Source organism: Leptidea sinapis, chromosome 3 (genome assembly GCF_905404315.1).
Source record: "Leptidea sinapis chromosome 3, ilLepSina1.1, whole genome shotgun sequence".
Taxonomy (NCBI): Eukaryota; Metazoa; Arthropoda; class Insecta; order Lepidoptera; family Pieridae; genus Leptidea; species Leptidea sinapis.
This window is the reverse complement of record NC_066267.1, coordinates 14,881,152-14,902,670: the sequence shown is the minus strand read 5'-3', so window position 1 is coordinate 14,902,670 and position 21,519 is coordinate 14,881,152. Positions and strand designations below refer to the sequence as shown.

At 35.8% G+C, this 21,519-nt stretch overlaps 1 protein-coding gene across 8 annotated transcripts in view; it reads right to left on the bottom strand.

Moving 5' to 3' along the window:
• Window positions 1-12,705: 12,705 nt before the first annotated feature.
• LOC126979529 (zinc finger protein 429-like) overlaps window positions 12,706-21,519 on the bottom strand; it is a 247,894-nt gene continuing 239,080 nt past the window's right edge. Inside the window, exons 1-4 of one of the 8 annotated variants that reach the window (XM_050828860.1) lie at window positions 16,824-16,964; window positions 16,591-16,736; window positions 15,620-15,748; window positions 12,706-14,398 (exon numbers count right to left, since the gene is read on the bottom strand). In XM_050828860.1, coding sequence (XP_050684817.1) covers window positions 13,020-14,398; window positions 15,620-15,748; window positions 16,591-16,678 — 1,596 coding nt within the window. In that variant the 5' untranslated portion in view covers window positions 16,679-16,736; window positions 16,824-16,964 and the 3' untranslated portion in view covers window positions 12,706-13,019. Of the gene's footprint in view, window positions 14,399-15,619; window positions 15,749-16,045; window positions 16,166-16,590; window positions 16,748-16,823; window positions 16,965-21,519 lie in introns of those variants that run through there. The other 7 variants (XM_050828861.1, XM_050828864.1, XM_050828859.1 and 4 more) reach the window with 7 other exon arrangements.

The following is a 21,519-nucleotide window of genomic DNA, read 5'->3' as shown; positions in this document are numbered from 1 at the left end:
TATTTTTTGTAAAAATATAAGCTTTATATAAACCGTTACGAAATGGTTTAAATTATGCGTTATTTTGGCGATTTCTTGGTATAGCGGTCTTAAAGTTGAGGCCCTGTTGCACAGTTTTCATTCATTTCAAACTGAATACATCTTATTTATCTGAATTAATACATCAGAAAATACAAAAAAAGATGTGGTGTCATGGGACACCAGGTAGGAACGAAGTTTCTTCGGCTAATGTAGAATCGACACAATTTGTAAAAAAAATCGTGTTCAATTTTATGTAGGTTTTCATGATTTTTCTCTTAAATTTTGCAGATTAGTTTTTATTTAACTACACGAAAGTATTTAGGAAATTCAGTATTTTAGGAAATAATAAATTACGTAAAATAAAAAAAACGTAATCCAAATTATCAATTGAAATAACAAAATATGTCTCTCTTTATTTTTGTTTGACACCATAGAAATAGAAACGACTGTCGCGCCTGCGCACGTCTCATTTAACGGTTTTATTCCACGGACTTTTCTTACGGTTTTACTACCACATTTTTTTCAGTTCGGCCCCGCAGCAAAATCCCTATCTCCTCCAAGCCTGCCGTAAGGAACTTCGTTCCAATAAATAATATGATTTGAAATCTTTCTTCTCATATTTATCTTTTTGAATTCTTCTTCAATGCAAACAACATTCCAAGCTTATTGAGTTAAAAATAAAACTAAGATTTAGTTCTCTTTTAATGGAACTGGTTTTAAAACGTTTTTGTTTCGTAGTTTTTTATTTGTTACTTTACGTTTACTTACGTTTGTTGTTTGTTTTACATATGAAAATAATTTTACATGAAACTCTTCTATTTTACGTTCGACTTTTGCATATCACTTAGGTTCACTCCAACTATGAGCCCGATAGCCATGTCGTCTAACAAAGAATTTTTATAATTAAGTACGAACCCACAATGTTATTTACCAGTGGGAGGCTCCTTTGCACCGGAAGCCGGCTAGGTTATGGGTACCACACCGGGACCTATTTCTACCGTGAAGCAGCAATGTGTAAACATTACTGTGTTTCGGTCTGAAGGGCGCCGTAGCTTGTGAAATTACTGGGCAAATGAGACTTAACATCTTAGATCTCAAGGTGACCAGCGCAATTGTAGTGCCGGTCAAAATTTTTGGGTTTTTCAAGAATCCTGAGCGGCACTGCATTGTAATGGGTAGGGCGTATCAATTACCATCAGCTGAACGTCCTGTTCGTCTCGTCCCGTATCTTCATTAAAAATAATGTTATATCATCTACTATTATTCATCAATGCAGCTCCTTTATGAGATGCTGACCTTTTTTTCTAAAAATTAAACCCACATTCACAGTTCATTCGGTTGATGGTAGCTTAAAATTCAGCTTGAAAAATCTGTTGAAATTATTATTTCCTGATGAATCCTGAAGAATATTTAAATGACAAAATTATTTGGAACAATTGTAATTTAGTGGCAAAACAAAATAAATAGATGATAGGTAACAGGTATTATATGTACAATACCGATTTTCATAATATTTTCGGTGCACTAAAACACGTTATTAATGAATTTTCATACAATTTTTCTGTCTGAATAATTGTATGAAATAAATTTCACAATTCCGAGCAGGTGTGGTACAGACATTTATTCTTACATACCAATATCACTTCATAATTCGTCTTTGATCGCAATACATCATAATGTAACTTTTGTCATTCTCGTAGATAGATACATAATTTTGTTATTGTATCCTTATGCGATCAATTCATGTCCTTATTTTTTCAATAGTCCCGTCTATCTTTAGCAGTTGAGAATTGATAAAAGAGTTATTTTTAAAGTTATACATTGGCACGTGAGAGGAAAAACACTGTCTTAAATTGATTGTTGTCTCCCGACGCGAGTTTTCCATTGTTTTATATGTATTCACTGTTTTATACCCATCCTAAGACAAGTGCTCAAAGCCGCTAAAGAAGTTTTCATGTCAACAGACATTTCTATCACCGCAACCATATTTATGTTCTCCTGGTATCTTTGCAGTAATTACGTGGTGCAAATGACGTCAGAATATCTTAAGGTATACTCGCGTCATAGATATGACAATCTCTTCTTCAACTATGATCGCCTGGTACCAAAACACTGTACAAAATTGTCTTACGAACTTTCGATCAGGACACGTGTCATGACGCGAGTTTATCATTTTATACCGATTTCATGAAAAGCGCTCGACGCCGATAAAGAAGTTTTCACTTCAAAAAATTATGGACTTTATGCATACAATGACATGAAATTAACACTATTAGTTATTGTTAATCTTCCTGTAAATATTTAATTTTTATGTTAAGCAATACAACAATATTCACCAGTTCTATAATATAATATATTTATAAAACAATTTTGTGTTTTTATTATTAGATTATTTTTACACCGTTTTTTATCATTGAGGTCAATGATCTCTTTTAATACTATAATATCATTGATTGAGGTACTATCATTGTTGTTTAATTAATAAATTATAAATATTATAAAATAACACATACTCTTTTGTTTTTTATAATGTTTCAATAATGAAAATGAAATGTGTGAAAAATTATGCATGATAAATTCGATTAGCTTCCCTGTTTTTGGATCGGTTGTATATGTAACTAATTAATATTTCTCATAAATACACTTTTATATGTTACTAGCTGACCCAGCAAACGTTGTATTGTCGATATTAAAATCGCGATACAAAAGTAACTGCTGATCGTAGATGGGTGAAAATTTAAAGTTGTATGTATTTTTAATGCTGACTCATAATCAAACAAATTAAAAAAAAATGTCATTAAAATCGCGTGGACCACCCTTAACATTTAGGGGGATGAAAAATAGATGTTTGTTTGATTCTCAGACCTACCCAATATGCACTCAAAATTTCATGAGAATCGGTCAAGCCGTTTCGGAGGAGTTCAAAGTTTAACACCATGACACGAGAGTTTTATATAAGTATTAGATGTATTCATTCGCGTCAAGTTACAGCTTCTTTGTGTGCTGCATTTATTTCAACAAACTCTTACAATCCATGATGGCGGCTATACCTCAAGAATAATACTTAAAACAAGTGTACCTTAGGCGTAGATGTGGACTAAATCTATTCTACATCTGAAAATGAAACCACTTGAGCTTCGCGTTCTATAATTCCAGTATGAATGAAGTATTCCATACATAAAAATTATCATCCAATAAAACAAAAGCAATATTAACAGGCGACAAACGTGGGCGTACGTCATCTAAAGCCTCAGTCACACTAAGCTAATATCCGTTTTTTTTTATGGAATAGGAGGACAAACGAGCGTACGGGTCACCTGTTGTTAAGTGATCACCGCCGCCCACAATCTCTTGCAACACCAGAGGAATCACAGCAGCGTTGCCGGCCTTTAAGGAAGGTGTACGCGCTTTTTTTGATGGTACCCATGTCGTATCGTCCCGGAAACACCGCACAAGGAAGTTCATTCCACAGCTTTGCAGTACGTGGAAGAAAGCTCTTTGAAAACCGCACTGTGAAGGACCGCCACACGTCCATTATTATTGTCGTTGGTATTAGACGCATGTAGCGCGAACAGCGAACTCGCCTATTTGCTGTGAATTGATTGATCAGTCGTGGGTTGAATTCTCTGTGATTTTAATTGTTCCATTTTACTCTTCGAATGTCTACTTACTGGTAATCGTAACTAGAATTAGATTAATTAATTAGATTGTATAAAAATACGCAATTTATTTTTATACTTTTTAGTGCACATTATATCTATTATTTTGGAATAGTGTTTTTGAAGTCGGTTGTTTTTTTGTTATTTTTTTTTATTTTATGATTTTTAGTGAATTTGAAGTACACTAACTAACAATTTGTCTAAATATGTGTAGATATACTAAATTTTTCAATGCAGCAATGAACTTAAGTGCTTTGCAATTTGATTACGGACAGAAATTCTGCCACAGATCGTACCATCACTGTAAGCCCTTAAGGAGTCTCATTGATCATCATATTCGACTACGACAATTACTTGACCATAACTATGTTATGGTAGATGACTTAAATATCCGGATAGCATAAAAAAGATTCGGCCGAGTATCGTTAATTTGCTCCTAAGAATTGAAGAGTTCCGTTACTTTGTCATATATATTGCGTAATCAGAACCTTACCAAACTCTCACTAAACTATCTTTGAAGTATATCCTTTCCAATAAAAAAGAATCATCGAAATCGGTTGGCGCGATATTGAGTTATTCGTAAATTTATCATCCACTTTGCTATACGTATGTATAGCGAATTAAAGACTTTTATGGTTTTCTCATGGATGCCATCGTCAGATCTGGCCCAAATTACAATGGGACCATACGGGAAGCACCAGCTTCCAAAAAAAAAAGAATTATCAAAGTCGGTTCACCCAGTCGAAAGTTTTGAGGTAACAAACATAAAAAATAGAACATACCGACGAATTGAGAACCTCCTCCTATTTTAAAGTTGGAAAAAAAAAGATTGTCTAAACTCAACGTGAGGAAATTATGATATACTTAATTCATTCATTGAGTTAGCACAGAAAATTTGAGAAGCTGTGCTACACAAATAAAAGTTAATTTAAAAATAAGCAAAGAAGACGCAAGTATTTGTTTCGACGAATTGACGACTTATTTTTTTAAGAGGTACCTACAGACAATCAAAAATTCTCGTCTCACTGTCTCGCTGTCTGTGACAGGCAGAGGCAGGTATCGAATTATCGCCGCGAGTGTACGCATTGTGTGAACGAGGCTTTAAGTTTATTTTTAAGAGATGAGAAACTTATGCAAACATACAATTCTCTAAACCATTTTGTCGAACATTGTGGGGATAAATATTTGTTTAATCTCGTGTAATAATAGTTTAAACTGCTGCTGTTAAGCATTTGCTATATGGTCTGAAGCGATTCGCGTTGTATTTACATGAGTTTTAAGATTTATCTATATTGTTATTAGTTATCCAGCTGCGTCATTAATATGGAAGTGAATAAATAAATTTTATTTCGTATTTACAATAAATACTTGATAGACACTTTTTTTTAGACAATTTTACTAAATCAGTACTTAATGCTTCTCAGGATTTCGAGTGTGATGATAGGCTGGATATGTGACTACAATTTCAAGTAACTGCGTTCTTTTTTTTAGAATCTACTAGGAACATACCAAATTCTAGAATGAACTTTCTGTTTTTCGATACTCAACTTAAAAGGCAGCAAAGTTACTGTCAATCCGCTGATTTTGTAAAGTATAAAGAGCGGATATAATCATTTACTACCAGCTCAGCCACAGTTTTACTTGTCCTCCAATTTCACAAAAATATATTTTTGGGCAAAACTTTTCAAAACCGATTACAATTTATTTAAAAAAAAAAAGAAGAAGAATAATTCAAGACCAAAATTAGCCAAATCGGTCCGGCCGTTTTCGAGTTTTAGCGAGACTAACGAACAGCAATTCATGTATATATATATAGATTACAAAGTAGTCATAAATGAAGAAATACACTTGGATATTTAAGATTTTATTTTCTCTCACAATCACATAGTATAAGTACACAGGTTATTTATATATACACATTGTTTTAATTGTGAGAGACCGGTGCTTGAAACAGGTAATGAATAGTTATAATAGTCACCGTTTCCCCAACGCACATGGTTATAATGATGAAAAGGATAATATACAAAAAAATTAATATATTATAATGAAACTTAACTAGATAAAGAAAATAATTGCCGTTAGTGTAGGTGATCGTTATGTGTGTGTGTGTGTAATGACTTTGTGTATGTGTTCTAGAAATTTTTTACCTTATAATATTAAGTAAGTTTTCATTTTCAGTGTAGTGGTTTAGTTTGAGCCATTCGAATAGAAGTTTTTTACTTTTAGTAATAAGAATGTACTTAAACAAGAGTTAAATAATGTTTGTGTAAACGGTCCTATCACTATAGGTGAAACTGAAATTTACACATCTAAGGAACTATTAAAAACACTGGAGCCAAGAACTAATATGTTAGTGCGTTCAATTAGTGGATTATTAACATTGTACACCTTCAAGCTACTGTGCACTAAGGAATTTAATTTTTAACTAGCTGACCCGGCAAACGTTGGTTTGCCATATAAATTATTTTTAGAGTTAGACCGTTTCTTGCATTTTCTTTCTTCATTGCAACATTACTTTATTATTATAAAATAAAAGATTTTTTCTAAAATAAACGTAGCCTAAGTTACTCCTTATTACATCAGCTACCTGCCAATAAAAGTCCCGTCAAAATCGGTCTAGCCATTTCAGAGATTAGCCGGAACAAACAGACAGACAGATAGACAGACAGATAAAAACTGTAAAAAATGTTATTTTGGTGTATATATATTCATATACTTACATATAGTAAAATCGGTTCTTTCAATATTACAAACAGACACTCCAATTTTATTTATATGTATATATTAATATTACCTAATCAGCAAAAAGTGTTTGTATTGAACCTTATTTAGTTATAAGAAATTAATTTACCTTTAATATACAATATCTGGACGACCGAGCCTTGCTCGATTTTTAACAATATACAAAACTTCAACAAAATAAAAAACTAATAGGGCATCTGGCTTCGAACCGGGGTTTTCTGCTTTCTGGTTCACCCAATGTCCCATCTGAGCTATTATAGTCTTGTAGAGTGGCGAAATTTACCATAGTATTCTAATGTTATTGTAGCAGTTTCTCAATAAAACAATTTTTTTAAATTGAAACCTTGCTAAATCGATTTCTCGCCTCCGAAACTACCTGTCTACTAAATTAGCCGTTTCCAACATTCAGAATATATATACAAGTATTACTAGTTTAAAGATATAAGATAATACATAATATAACATCACTAAGTCGACTTAACCGAGTAGTCGGCATAACATTCAGAAATATTTCGGGCACATTGCTCGAAGAAGCGAAGATCTCACGTCTCGAAAGACTGATGGTGACGGGGTTGGTAGAAGGGAAAAGACCGAGAGGCCAAAGTCCAAAGAGATGGTCGCATCAGATATCTGAACATCTGGATATCCCTGTCAACGTCGCAATGCATCAGGCCACCGAACGTAACCGATTCAGGCGTTCCGTTGACAGTCTACAAATTCAAATATTATTATATTCAAAATTGGATGTGGCATCACTTATTGAAAGTCAAAAACTACCACCCATTCCAAAATGAATGCCTCAGACCTGAGAAGAATGGGCGCAATAAACTCAGCGGGCTCTTTTTTTCATGAAAAAAAAAATATATATATATATATATTTACCAAGTAATATCGAACAATTAAACTTATTATTTAATAGCCTGTGGGCGGTCGCTCCATTCTCAATCTGTGGTATCATTAAGAAAGTCATTTATGTAAGAGTAACCTTTACCACACAAACGTTTTTTAACAATTCTTTTGAATATCGTAATGCTTGTGTTTTGAAGACTTTCTGGGATCTCGTTGTCAAAGCATATACATCGCTCCACTAAAGACTTACTAACTCGACTTAGCCGAGTAATAGGCGTTATAAGTTTATGTCTGTTCCTGGTGTTAACATTATGGTTATGACAGCTTCTATAAAATTCACTTATGTGTCTATGTCAGAGTCACAGTCACATTAGTCTGTACAGAGTCACGTCCTCAGCAGTGAGGGGACGACGGAGACGAAGAACTGTAAAGTTCATCGAGACGTTGTCTGCTCCTATGAGTACCAGCTTTTACCAAATAATTAAATGACAAGAAACAATCATCCCTTCCCAAAGGAAGAAAGATATATCACACACACTACCGCACTCATCAGCTTCCGTGGCTTTACATGAGAATCGACGTTATACCATCGCCTCTTGTTAGCGTCTCGTGGTTTTATGAAATAGTAAGCATTAATTTACTCCAATTTGTTTACCCCAATATAATAATTACCCTAATGTCTAATTACTGTGCTCTCACTGTAACGAATCGCTCTTGTATCAATATTCGGGGGTATTAATTATAATATGAATTAATTAAATAATTACAAAGTCCATCCAATCATAATTAATAGACAGACTAGAAGAGACAGTAACTAAAACATTGGCAAAACTAAATCAGTGGCCCTGCCTACTGAGCTAGAGGTCCCGGGTTCGAATCCCGGTAGGTGCAATCATTTATATGATGAGTCATCGATGTTTATTTGTATTTATGTATGTTTAAGTAAGCATATTGTATTAAATATATCGTTGTCTTGTACCCATAGTACAGGCTATACCTAGTTTGGACCAAGATAATTTGTGTAAGAGAATATTATTATTGTTTGGCCTTGCATGTCGTTCTGACACACAGTCACCGCCTCCCCTCCCCCTCCCCCCCATTAAGAACAGAAATGCTTCCCTTTGAGGAACGCAACACCGTCTTGTTAAGGCTATTATTTTTGCGTTATACAATACTAACGATGAATATTTATTGAAATGATATCCTATTCACTTTTATTACTTCCGTGGAATAATATTCGTGATAAACGATATACTACCTCAACTAGGTGTCGTGTTTGAGTACAAATCGTAGGTAAAGTAAATAAATATGTGAAGCTGAACGCATCCATAAAAATAAAACCACCAAACTTGGCCAAAGTAACGAGATTCCTTGTCCATAGTCAAACGTCTGGAAATTATTTCGGTCATCTTTGATTATTTGTCGATATTTCATACAAAATCGTGTTTATCTTCTATACATATAAATAAAATTGCGAGTGTCTGTTTGTAATATTGAAATAACCGTTTTTTTACTATATGTATATGGTTATATATACGGTACTTACACCAAAATAACATTTCTTTACCATTTTTGTCTGTCTGTTTGTTCCGGCTAATCTCTGAAATGGCTGGACCGATTTTGACGGGACTTTTATAGGCAGGTAGCTGATGTAATAAGGAGTAACTTAGTAGCATACGTTTTTTTTAGAAAAATTCTTTTATATTAGATAAATGTTGCAATGTCCAAGAAACGGTCTTACTCTAAAAATAATTTATATGGCAAAACAACGTTTGCCGTGTCGTGTCTACATTACAAATCAACGAACAATAATCCGTGGTCAAAAATTTTTTATCGCGATTTTTCAAAAAGTTGTCCATTAATTAATTACATTTGTTTGTAGCACGAACATTAACATTGCAAATGCGATAATTGTTAAACTATTAATGTATTTTTTCCTTTAGTGGAGCTATTTTTTTTATTGAATATGAGGACAAACGAGCGTACGGGTCACCTGTTGTTAAGTGATCACCGCCGCCCACAATCTCTTGCAACACCAGAGGTATCACAGGAGCGTTGCCGGACTTTAAGGAAGGTGTATGCGCCTTTTTTGAAGGTACCCATGTCATATCGTCCCGGAAACACCGCACAAGGAAGCTCATTCCACAGCTTTGTAGTACGTGGAAGAAAGCTCCTTGAAAACCTCACTGTGGAGGACCGCCACACATCCAGATGATGGGGATTATATCCTAACTTGTGGCGTGTCTATTTTTTAAAGGTCTCAGAATAGAATCTTAAAATTAACCACGGATTATTGTTCATTGATTTGTCCTGTAGGCACCTGAATTTCACCTTTTCAATTTTTAATTTTCATATTTAATAAGTTTAAATAATATTTATTCATTAAAGGTCCGACAGGGGCGTGGCTTAATCAAGCCGCAGTACCCGTTTTCGGGCGTATTTTCAACCCTCTGGGAAAATTATAAATATTGGTCCTACAAATTCCTAGAGTCGGATTTTTTAGTAATATTCCCTTTTCTTTTTGAATCTTTTTTCAAATTTGAAAAAAAATCTATTACTTTATGAGATATTTGCAAAAAACTAAACCCCCTTTTTTTTAGTGAATTGTTAATAACTTTTGTAATTTTTGCAAACGGAACTTCAATTTTTCTTCGAAAACCATCTAGATGCCATTCCGAATCGAATGACACCTCAATCATAATTTTTGGAGATTGCTCAAAAAAGTTGACCAAAAAGGCCCTTGCTGACTAGAATAAGTCTCTCTTGTACACAATTATCACGACCATATTTTAACATTTTGCTTACTTACACCCTTATCGCACGATGCACGGAAAAGAGCAATAGTTTAATACAATTTATAATGCTAAAATCTATTTCGATATGTACATGCATGCACTTGTTGAGTAGCAAGATATTTTTATTGTTTACATTAATTATTCTAAGTTCTAACATAAGTTACATCGATTAAACGTAAAGGTAAATGAACTTTAATTGTTTATTTTGCACAACACATTAAAATATGAATTGTATATAAATTGGAAAATTGTGATTACCGATGGAAAGAAATCCCTTCGTTGGACATATTTTTATTGCGGCTATGATTTCTACACTCAAAAATGGCACAATAAGGCATATTTGTGTTTTTTTAAAGATAATTATGCTTCTCTTGACATCAAAATATGACTGATCTCACTTGAGCCTCGACTATTCATTTGTACACAATAGTGGCGACACAGTCATTAATAGAGCACGGCAATACTTCAAGCCGGCCCACATATTAGCGCTCTACAAAGCGCAGGTCCGGCCACACATGGAGTATTGCTGTCATCTCTGGTCTGGCGCACCCCAGTATCAGCTCGATCCATTTGACCGCGTGCAACGCAGAGCAGCGCGAATTGTCGGGGACCCAGTGCTCTGTGAACGGCTGGATCACTTGGCGTTGCGTAGAGACGTCGCTTCATTGTGTGTCTTCTACCGCATTTATCACGGGGAGTGTTCCGAAGAGCTGTTTTACCTAATTCCTGCCGCCGAATTCCACCTTCGCACGACACGCCACAAGTTAGGATATCATCCTCACCATCTGGATGTGTGGCGGTCCTCCACAGTGCGGTTTTCAAGGAGCTTTCTTCCTCGTACTACAAAGCTGTGGAATGAGCTTCCTTGTGCGGTGTTTCCGGGACGATACGACATGGGTACCTTCAAAAAAAGCGCGTCCACCTTCCTAAAAGGCCAGCAACGCTCCTGTGATTCCTCTGGTGTTGCAAGAGAATGTGGGCGGCGGTGATCACTTAACACCAGGTGACCCGTACGCTCGTTGGTCCTGCTTTTCCATAAAAAAAAAATAAAAAGAAGGGTAACGCCCACATGCCATTTCCACAAACTTTTTCTGTTCCGTGGTTCAACCAGACATGTATAGAATTGGCAACAAGAGCCACAAATGGTATTTGAATAGCTTTTATCATATTATGTTGGATATCTGTTTGATTAATACGCCTTTGAGGCGAAACAGGTGACATAACAATGGCTCTGAAACCATTTAAGACTTTGTGGCAAATGCACTGATGCAATCCAATGTACAGTGTGTACAACAACTACTGTGTATAGTAACAGGAGAACAGGTTCGCCTCATTTCTAATCCAATAGTGCCCAGACCACGACAAGAAGCAATGTCTTATATATATATGGCGCATTAGGACATCAAGATATCATACACAAGGGTGGTACCCGAACTACAAATATGGTATACTAAAAATGTAGAGTATGATTGTGCCTTCTATAAGTTGTGTTTACACAAAATGACTTCGACGACCTGTATAACGGAGTGGTTAGCGATCCTACCTACTAAGCTAGAGGTCCCGGGTTAGAATCCCGGTAGGTGCAAGCATTTATATGATGAATATGGATGTTTGTTTCCGAGTCATGAATGTTTAAATGTATATATGTATGTTTATATGACTTTATGTATGTTTAAGTATGTATATTGTATTAAATATATCAATGTCTTGTAACCCATAACACAGGCTATATATGCTTAACTTGGGGCAAGATAATTTGTGTAAAAAGTGTGTCAATATTATTATAAAATCCATACAGAGTAGGACTATACTCACATTGATATTTTATATTTCAAGTGCTGCGAATTGGAGAGGCGGGTAGTTAGATATATGATCTTGAATAAGCTGTTGTTATTAATGTTTCCTAAAAATTTTGATCTCAATCTTGTTTATGAATAAATATTTTACCTTTGTTAATTCGACCTTGTCTTTTAGGTTCCTTAAAACCTCTACTTTATATGCTGCTTTTAATTATATTATTAATTTTATGTTAAAATAGCAATGTCATGGGAAATATTATTCTTTTAACATTTACCAGTGGGAGGCTCCATTGCACCGGATGCCGGCTACATTATGGATACCACAACGGTGCCTATTTCTGCAGTGAAGCTGTTATGTGTAACCGTTACAGTGTTTGGGTCTGAAGGGCGCCGTAGCTAGCGAAATTACTACGTAAATAAGACTTGACATCTTATGTCTCAAGGTACAGCGACAAGCGCAGTTGTAGTGCCACTCAGAATTAATGGTTTTTAAATAATAATAAAATAATCTTGAGTGGCACTGCATTGTTTTGGGCAGGGCGTATCAATTACCATCAGCTGAACATCCTGTTCATCTCGTCCCTTATTTCAAAAAAAAATATCTATATAGTGGATACCAAAACTCTTAAGTGTATTATTATTTTCTTTGATTATATTCTGTACGATATTACATTGTAATCCGCCCGCTGAGTTTCTTGCGCCCATTTCTTCTCAGGTCTGAGATAGTCTCTTTTGAATGGGTGGTAGTTTTTGACGTTCAATAAGTGATTTTAAATCCTATTTTGAATAAAAATATTTGAATTTGAATTAACGCAAGTGTTACACATTTAAATAAAACACTTTAAGGGATTAAAACGCGTGTAATTGTAACTGTTCTTATATTCGTTTTGCGTAAAATTAAATTATTGTCATTATTTTAGGTAACCCAACGTTTCGGATTTCAGGAGGACTCTGTGTTAAGTGTTCCTGTTCTTTGTCCTAAATGTTAACTCAAAAAGCAAGTAAGATAAGTAATTAAGTATATTAAATATTAATGTGTGTATTTACAGATCCAAGTTTCACTTTCATGCAATTTTAGATTATCGAGTATTTTGAATTGTCGTGATTCAAAACCACCCAGAGAAATGCACGAAAAAAATATCAACTAGTTTGATTTATACATCGTGTAGTTTTTGTATATGGTGTACTAGGGATGATTTATGCTTAAACTTATGTTTGCAGATATCACAAGTATATGGGGTTTCACTTGTGTGTGTTAATTTATGTGTTTTCACATGACCAAGCCGACTGAAGCTTTTACCACAAATATTACAAGAAAACGGTTTTTCCCCTGTGTGTGTCCTATTATGGAACAGCAGGGAACTTGAGTAGGTAAATGTTTTTTCACATAAACTGCAAGAATACGGTTTATCACCTGTGTGTAATCTGTAATGTACCACTAAAGAACTTGCCTTTGTATATGTTTTGTCACATACATTACAAGATAGTCTTTCCTTTTCATTTCCTTTTTTCAATTTTTCAGATTCATTATCACATTCCTCGGCATCATTACTAGCTTCTTGATGTATTTTAATGTGCCGTCTCAAAACACCAGGATCATTGAAAGTTTTCTCACATATATTACACGAATAAGGCTTTTCTCCTGTGTGTATAATAATGTGTCTTTTCAAAGAGCTACATTCGTTAAAACCTTTTCCACAAACCTGGCAGATATACGGTTTTTCTCCTGTGTGAATTCTGTTATGCCTTTTTAAAACATTAAAATTACCAAAACTTTTTCCACACACACTACAAGTATAAGGCTTTTCTCCTGTATGTGTTCTCGCATGTACCTTTAAATCGCTACTTTGGTTGAATGTTTTACTACAAATACTACAAGAAAAAGGTCTTTCACCAGAATGTATTCTATAATGTTTCTTCATGTTACTCATAGTATTGAAACATGCTCCACAAACTTTACATGAATAAGGTTTGTATCCTGTATGCGTTCTATTATGTATATCTAATTGAGTCTTAGAAGTAAAAGCTTTACCACATATATTACATGAATGCTGTTTTTCTAAATCTTGTTGTATATTACTTTTTTGGGATATTTTAGGCAAGGCCTTCTCTTCATTAACTTGCACATTTAGAAGCTTGGAATGAACTGGTGTAATCAACAAGATATTATAAATTTTGTCTGATTTATTAGGTACTTGATAATTTGTTTGTACATCTACATTCCAATTTATTATAGGACTATCCGTTTTTTCGATTGTGTTCTCAGGTTTCATTTTGTTAGCATTAGTATTATCTTCACAATTCTTCAAGAACACATTACTGTGAAATAAATTAAAATTTCCAATATTGGTTTCATTTTTTAACGAATTTTCTGCAACAAATTCACCCTTTATGTCACCACAATCATCTCTATTGTTATAATCAATTAATTCTGCATCTTTAGTTTTATTTAAATTTTGCTTGGTATTCTCATTTACTTTGTTAATATTCCATACATAGCGTTGACCATTTTCTAATAATGACGGTGTTGCAACTGTAAAATTATATTATTATTATTAAGAGATCAACAACAAACATGGCATGGTTAGGTTCACGAAAAATCTATTTAACTATAGAAGACTATATGTACACAAGCAGCAAAACACACTTGACAAATTGTGAACATATAGCAAACATATAAATAAATGGTGAATGTCTTGTGTTGGTATTTTATATCGAAACAGCAAATGAAATAAATCTATTTCAATAAGCAGTTTGGTTGCCACAACCACAAAACAGTAACAGTTGTTTTAGCTCTGCTTTTGTACGCTATGTGTGCAAATATACCCATTTTGTAATTAGGTCATCTCATGTCACAGATAATTGGTAAGTATTTTCTGATGCCGAGCCAATTCTACCATTAATTGGTTATCCATAAAAAATTTAAGTATGTGCCTATGCAGCAAAATTGCATTGTGTCATGAGAAGGTGGTGTATGTGATATACCTACCTACGGAGCCAGCAAGCCGGTAGAAATGTAGGTGTCACAGGCAGAAGGGGTATGCTACTGTCCTTCATACTGCATCCCATTGTTAGTCCTTCTAATCACAGAGTTGACTGACTATTTACAGACATGGCAGTCTTATTCCATGTGAATACCAACAAATAAACCACTTCTATTTTAAAATGGCTTGTATGTGTATTTACATTGACCAATGACCATGAGATTCGGATTTATTTATAATTACAGCAAACAGAACTTTTTGTTCCTGCAACTGTGAAAAGCTCATGAAAATGCTTAAGTTCATTGTTGGGTCAGTTGAGGTTGCTTTGTCTTGGTCCTTAGTCACTTTCTCTTCCTACTCCCCACTATTCACCTTAGTTTTCAAAAATAATAGTTAAAAAAAACTAAAAAAAACCCTTTTTATAATTATTCTGGTGCTTTTTAAGATATTATTAAAATAATAATTCTTCTACACCCCACGCTTTTTTTACAATAAAATATATTTTTTTTTACACTATTTTCAATTTAAATTTATTTTCTATTTTTTAGTTGAATTTTATATAAAGCGTGCTTTTAGTTTTTTTTAACTATTATTTATTTTTTATTTTTTATTCAAATTAGTGTAATGTCGGTCCTCGATAAATCTACAAAGTTTTAACGAAATCTAGCCATTTAAAGTGGGTCAAAATCGCGCCCAAAGAAGTCGGTTACAAATATACAAACATACAGGTGAAGTTAATATAAAGCGTATAATAAAATAAACTTACTTACCATCTATTTGTCCTTCATGTTCAAATTCCTCCATTCTTTCTTTTTTTATGGCATTGTCTTCAAATTCAATATCTTCCTTGGTCTCCCTAACGGAAACTTCATTTGGCACATTGTTTGATGTGTATGAATCTGGATTTTAAAATCTATGTCTCAGTGAACATTGAAACTGTAATAGATGAACTATACCATCATTTGTACAAGGTACCAGTTAGATGGTACCACAGCAACACCTTTTGTAACAACAAGTAGCATTGTGCAAATACTATTTGTGGGTCTTAGGCTACCTGTCATTCATAGCTAACAAATGTTCGTCAAATAGGAGGGATCAATATTTCTTAAGACATGCGGAACCTTTCATATGCCTATTCATAACTACTTAAAAAATTACTATTTAATATATGACAATCAAAAGCAATAAAATCTTACCCCCTTATTCATAATAGTCTGATAACTTAAAGCATTGCTAATTCTCACTCTGTCTTCTTCTATTGACCTAAGTCAGAATGAGAAAAAACACTCCTTAGCGGCTGTTTAAAGTTAGTGGACCATTATGAATAAGGGGGTTATAGTTTACCTGATTAATGACACTAAATAGGGAAAAATAATAGAAAAACTAAGTTTAAGAAAACCAACTGCAAAACAAAGTATAAAATAACTTAATAGTAATAAACCTCCTCCTTTTCAAAGTGGGTTACAAATAGTGCAGCTAATCGTAACAACATTTAAAAATAAAAGACTGCATTTATTTTGTTGTTTAATGATGTATATATTAATATTATTATTGTAGATTCGACTTGGTATCTTTAAATCTTATCAAGTTCCTGTTATTTTCGATATTACTGTAAATTCCATCTGATGCTTGTACTACAGCCAGGCTCATGTATTTTTAAGTTCTATTTCAACCTAACATAGGTACATTTCGTTTTTTGTTTAGGTGGCTGTGTATAACAGTATAGATAATAGCAATTTACCGGGAAATTCCTGTTGTTTATTTTCATCCAGACACTCCTGTTTTATTAGGATCCTATTTACATCTCGTTTATCAATCTCATTTTCCATCCCTATTGAATTCAATTCAATGACATTTTCTGAATGTTTGTGGTGTTGTTGTTGTGGACTAAAAACAGACTAATTTTTTGATAATTATATTTCTTCTATCTATAAAGCAACAACTTTAATCTGTTAATAAACAATATTACGGTACCTACTAGTCCTACTACCTACTTATTATTTTTTGAGTATTCACATTTCACTATTCTGCAAAGTAAGATTTATTAATTATTAAAGACTTAGACTATGGATATACTCTATCTACGAATAAAGCACAGAACACTTTTATAAAGTGCACTGTTAGGTACTTGTTTTACAAAATTTGTCATTGCCATTTCTTACTAGTTTTTTGACAGCTCGGCGACTGTCAAGTTATAGTGATGTCCTACATGACGTTAAAATTGATAATGCTTATTTTTTTGTATAAAATGTAATGCAATATTGATTTTAATTTTTAACTCAAGGTCAACGTGGCGAAGACTCAGGCGATTGCCATCGGGCGGGCGCGCCTATTGCCGCTCCCAGTGTCACTCATGGGCGAGACCGTCGAATGGTCCCCGAAGGCTAAATACCTCAGCGTGACCATCGACAGGGCACTCTCGATGCGGCCCCATGTTAAGAACGTGGTCGTCCAGACGCGCGCCGCACGGAACGTTCTCCACCCCGTGCTGGCGTCCCACCTGCCTCTCCGTACGAAGTTGTGCGTATACAAGGCGTACGTTCGCACGCGACTCACCTACGCGGCCCCCGCCTGGTTTGCGCTGACAAGCGAAACAGGTCGCAAGTCGCTGCGAGCGTAGTAGTCGCTGACGCTCCGCACCATCTCCGGAGCACCACGCTTCGTACGGAATCAGGTCATCTCCAGAAACCTGCGCATAGAGAGCTTGGACGACTTCGTTCGTCGCCTGAGCACCTCTGTGTTCACGCACGCCGATGCAGCGCGATCCCAGCATTTGCGTGGCATCGCGCTATACCATCGACGACTGCCGGACATAAGAGGACTACCACGTGACCTAGTCTCCTAAGACACGACTGCTTCCTCGCCGCTGGCTGATGGGCGCTCACCGGTACACTACCGGCGGCCTCGACCTCGCTGAGCGGCGGGCGCAAGCCAACCACGGACCTATTACCCTGCCGCAGTCCGCAGATCGCTTGCGACTTTTGCAACATCACCCAAAATATGATTGTAATATGAACCTATTTTAGACCCTCTAATAGTCTGCGCCATTTTGTTATATGATTTCGAACATGCATTTCATAAAAAAAATGTAAATGCAAATTGCTGGGTGTCTTTAAATAGAGTACGGCAAGCTGGCACATTCTAGCGCTCTACAAATCACAGGTATGACCAATAATTACTGTCATCTCTGATGTGGCTCACCCTAGTAGCAGCTCAAATCACTTAACGGCTCGTAACACAGAGCGAATTATTGGAGATCAAATCAGTGACTAAGCTATAAAAAATAATATTTTGTTTATTCGAATAACCATGGTGACTACTAAATTGATTGATGGGGGGCAGAGTTATTCGCGTCCGTAGGAACTACCTAGCCACTACCCTACACGTGCCCCCTGGGTGGTGCCAAATGAATAACAACGCCGGGTCTCGGGCGGCGGTGAATTATCCCGACCAAACCAGCCTAATCAGCTTGGTCTAACATTGAGAGTAGGAAATGACTCACACAAACCGCAACCCTGTGAACTCTATCTGCAGGATCGGTAGCCTTGGCTTAATTGTCCGGACTATGAAGAAGACAACTTCTATAAAAAATTACCCTAAGCCTACGGTGAGATTCGTGCCAAGAGACTGCATGGCTGGTGGGAGACCAGTCGCAAACGATCCACATCGACGGACCTGGCAAACGTCGTTGCATTAGCCTTCTAGGGAGAATAGGCGTCACCTTCCTAGCGACCTGTTATATCGGCCTTACTCGTGGGAATAAAATGAACCAATTAAATACAAATAATCAACAAACTTTACCAAACTCTAAAAAACCAACCAACCCTAACAGCATGATCCAACAAACTCTGTATGAAAGCATGTTTACTCGGAACAGAAGCAACTCGACATCGTCTCTGCCAACTAAGCTTAATTACTATAATTACAACCAACAAAACAAGGAGAAAGACAATCTGGATTCACAGACCGATACTCTGCCGATTGCCAGTGACGACATAATATCAGACCATGAAGAATGGCAAAGGGATGAAATTCCCACCAGAAGAAAGAAAAGGAAAGAAACAAGTCCAATTCACAATGACGGGAATAAAAAACAGAAAAATTCCCCAGACTTTGTGATTCCTACACGCAATAGTTTTGATACGGAGCCTACGAATAAAACCAACAATACAGATAAAGTATATGTACCAAAGCCAGAACCCATCTTTGTTATGGGCGTAATTAATGTAAATTCTCTTAAAGAAGTACTAAACAAATTTGTAAAAAGCGATCTTTACCTCATGACCACACTAAGATCTGGGCACGTCATAAAAATTATACCTAAAGACATCCAGACATACAAAACGATTCGAGAGAATTTCATTGCCGATAATATCTCACACTATACTTACCAGCTTAAAAGCGAGCGAGCGTACAGAGTAGTATTACGCGGACTCCATGCTTCAGAAAATACCACAGAAATTTCAAAAGAATTGTATGAAATTGGACATGAAGTGAGACAAATAGTCAATATCAGACATCGAGCTACAAAGGAACCGTTGCCTGTTTTTTATGTCGACTTAGAACCAAAACCAAACAGCAAAGCCATTTTCGATGTAAAATACTTGAATAACATGAAGATTACTTTTGAAGCCCCATATAAGAAAAAGGAAATCATTCAATGCAAGAGGTGTCAGAGATTTGGGCATTCCAAGAACCAATGTTTCAGGCCCTATCGCTGTGTTAAATGCGGTAGCGCTCACCAAAACCAGACACTGAGGCTACTTGCGCGAACTGTGACGAAAAACACCCCGCTAGTTACAAAGGATGCAAAGTGTACAAACAGTATAGAGAAAGAATTCTTAAATTAGACCCTAAGACAAAAGAAACACCAATGCCTAGCAATATAGAGATGAAAAACCCGGGTCCCCACCCGGGTTCAAAGCCTAACTGCACAGATAATCAAAACCTAATTAAAACCTATTCAGAAGCAACGAAAACCAAAAAACAATATACTCAAAAAGACATAAAGAACGACTTGGCCGACCTTACTGACTTAATGGACATAATGTTCGAAAAACTACAACATTCAATGTTGACAATGATGGAAAAAATCATGGACAAAATGATGGACCGTAAGGTCCAGCTAGTCAGCAGCCTGGTTAAAAAATGACCCGAAACCTCCAAGTAGTCACTTGGAATGCCAACGGCTTGACGGAACGACGTCAAGAACTAGAAACTTTTCTCAGAACAGAAATGATTGATATTGCACTAATCTCTGAAACAAGATTCACACCGAAGACACACATAAACTTTAATAACTATACAGTGTATACAACCAATCACCCAACTGGGAATAGCCATGGAGGAACAGCAGTGATTATTGAAAGCAAGAATACCGAACAGAAAAAATACAAGCAACATCTATTAAACTTGTAGACAGCAAACTAGAAACAGTATTCTCCGCTGTATACTGTCCTCCAAAACATACTATAACTGCCAGCGACTTCGTAAACTATTTTTCTACATTGGGTAACAGATTTCTATGTGCTGGCGACTGGAATTCAAAACATTTAAATTGGGGATCTAGGCTGACCAACACTAGATGAAGACAACTCTGTAAAGCCACAGAAGAGATGAAGTTAGAATGTCATTCCGGCAGAGAACCTACCTATTGGCATACCGACAGACCAGACTTATTAGACTTTTTTATTGTTAAAACATAGATAGTAACTACTTAAACATAGAACCACGTATAGATCTCACATCTGACCACACACCAGTTATACTGAATGTTACTACAACAGTTAATCTGGTAGAACCCCCCCTTAGAATATACAACTTGAACACTACAGACTGGACAATCTATAAAAATATAATCACGACAGAGACAGAACTAAAGACCAAGATTAATACAATAGAAGAACTCGAAAGACAACTGGAACAACTTAATATGACTATTCACATTGCTGCCAATTCTGCAACTCCAAAAAAGACAGGTAAAGGAAAACCTATGAAACATAACTCATATCCAAAGGATATTAAAGAGAAAATACAAGAGCGCCGTCGTTTGAGAAAAATCTGGCATACTACTGGATATCCCAGTGATAGGACTGCATTCAATAGGTTCTCAAACGAACTCAAAGGCCTTATCAGCACCCTAGAAAATGATAATATTCAACACTATCTTTCGAACCTAGATCCAACGAGAGACACAAACTACTCGCCGTGGAAGGCTACCAAGAATCTAAGGCGCCCGAAAATCCACATATCTACTATAAATTATGGAAAAGGAGGATGGGCAAGATCAAATAAAGAAAAGGCAACAATCTTTGCAGAACATTTGAAAACAGTTTTCCAACCATTCCCTGAAAACAATCCCGAACAAACTATGGAAATCAAGTAATACATTGAATCTGCGAACCAAATGTGTCTTCCACTAAAAAGTACCAGCCCAAAAGAAATCATGAAAGAAATAAGAAACCTTAAGGAAGGTAAAGCACCCCCCCCCCCCCCCCCCAGAGCAGCTCGAATTGTCGGGGACCCAGTACTCTGTGAACGGCTGGATCACTTGGCGTTGCGTAGAGACGTCGCTTCATTGTGTGTCTTCTACCGCATTTATCACGGGGAGTGTTCCGAAGAGCTGTTCAACCTGATTCCTGCCGCCGAATTTCACCTTCGCACGACACGC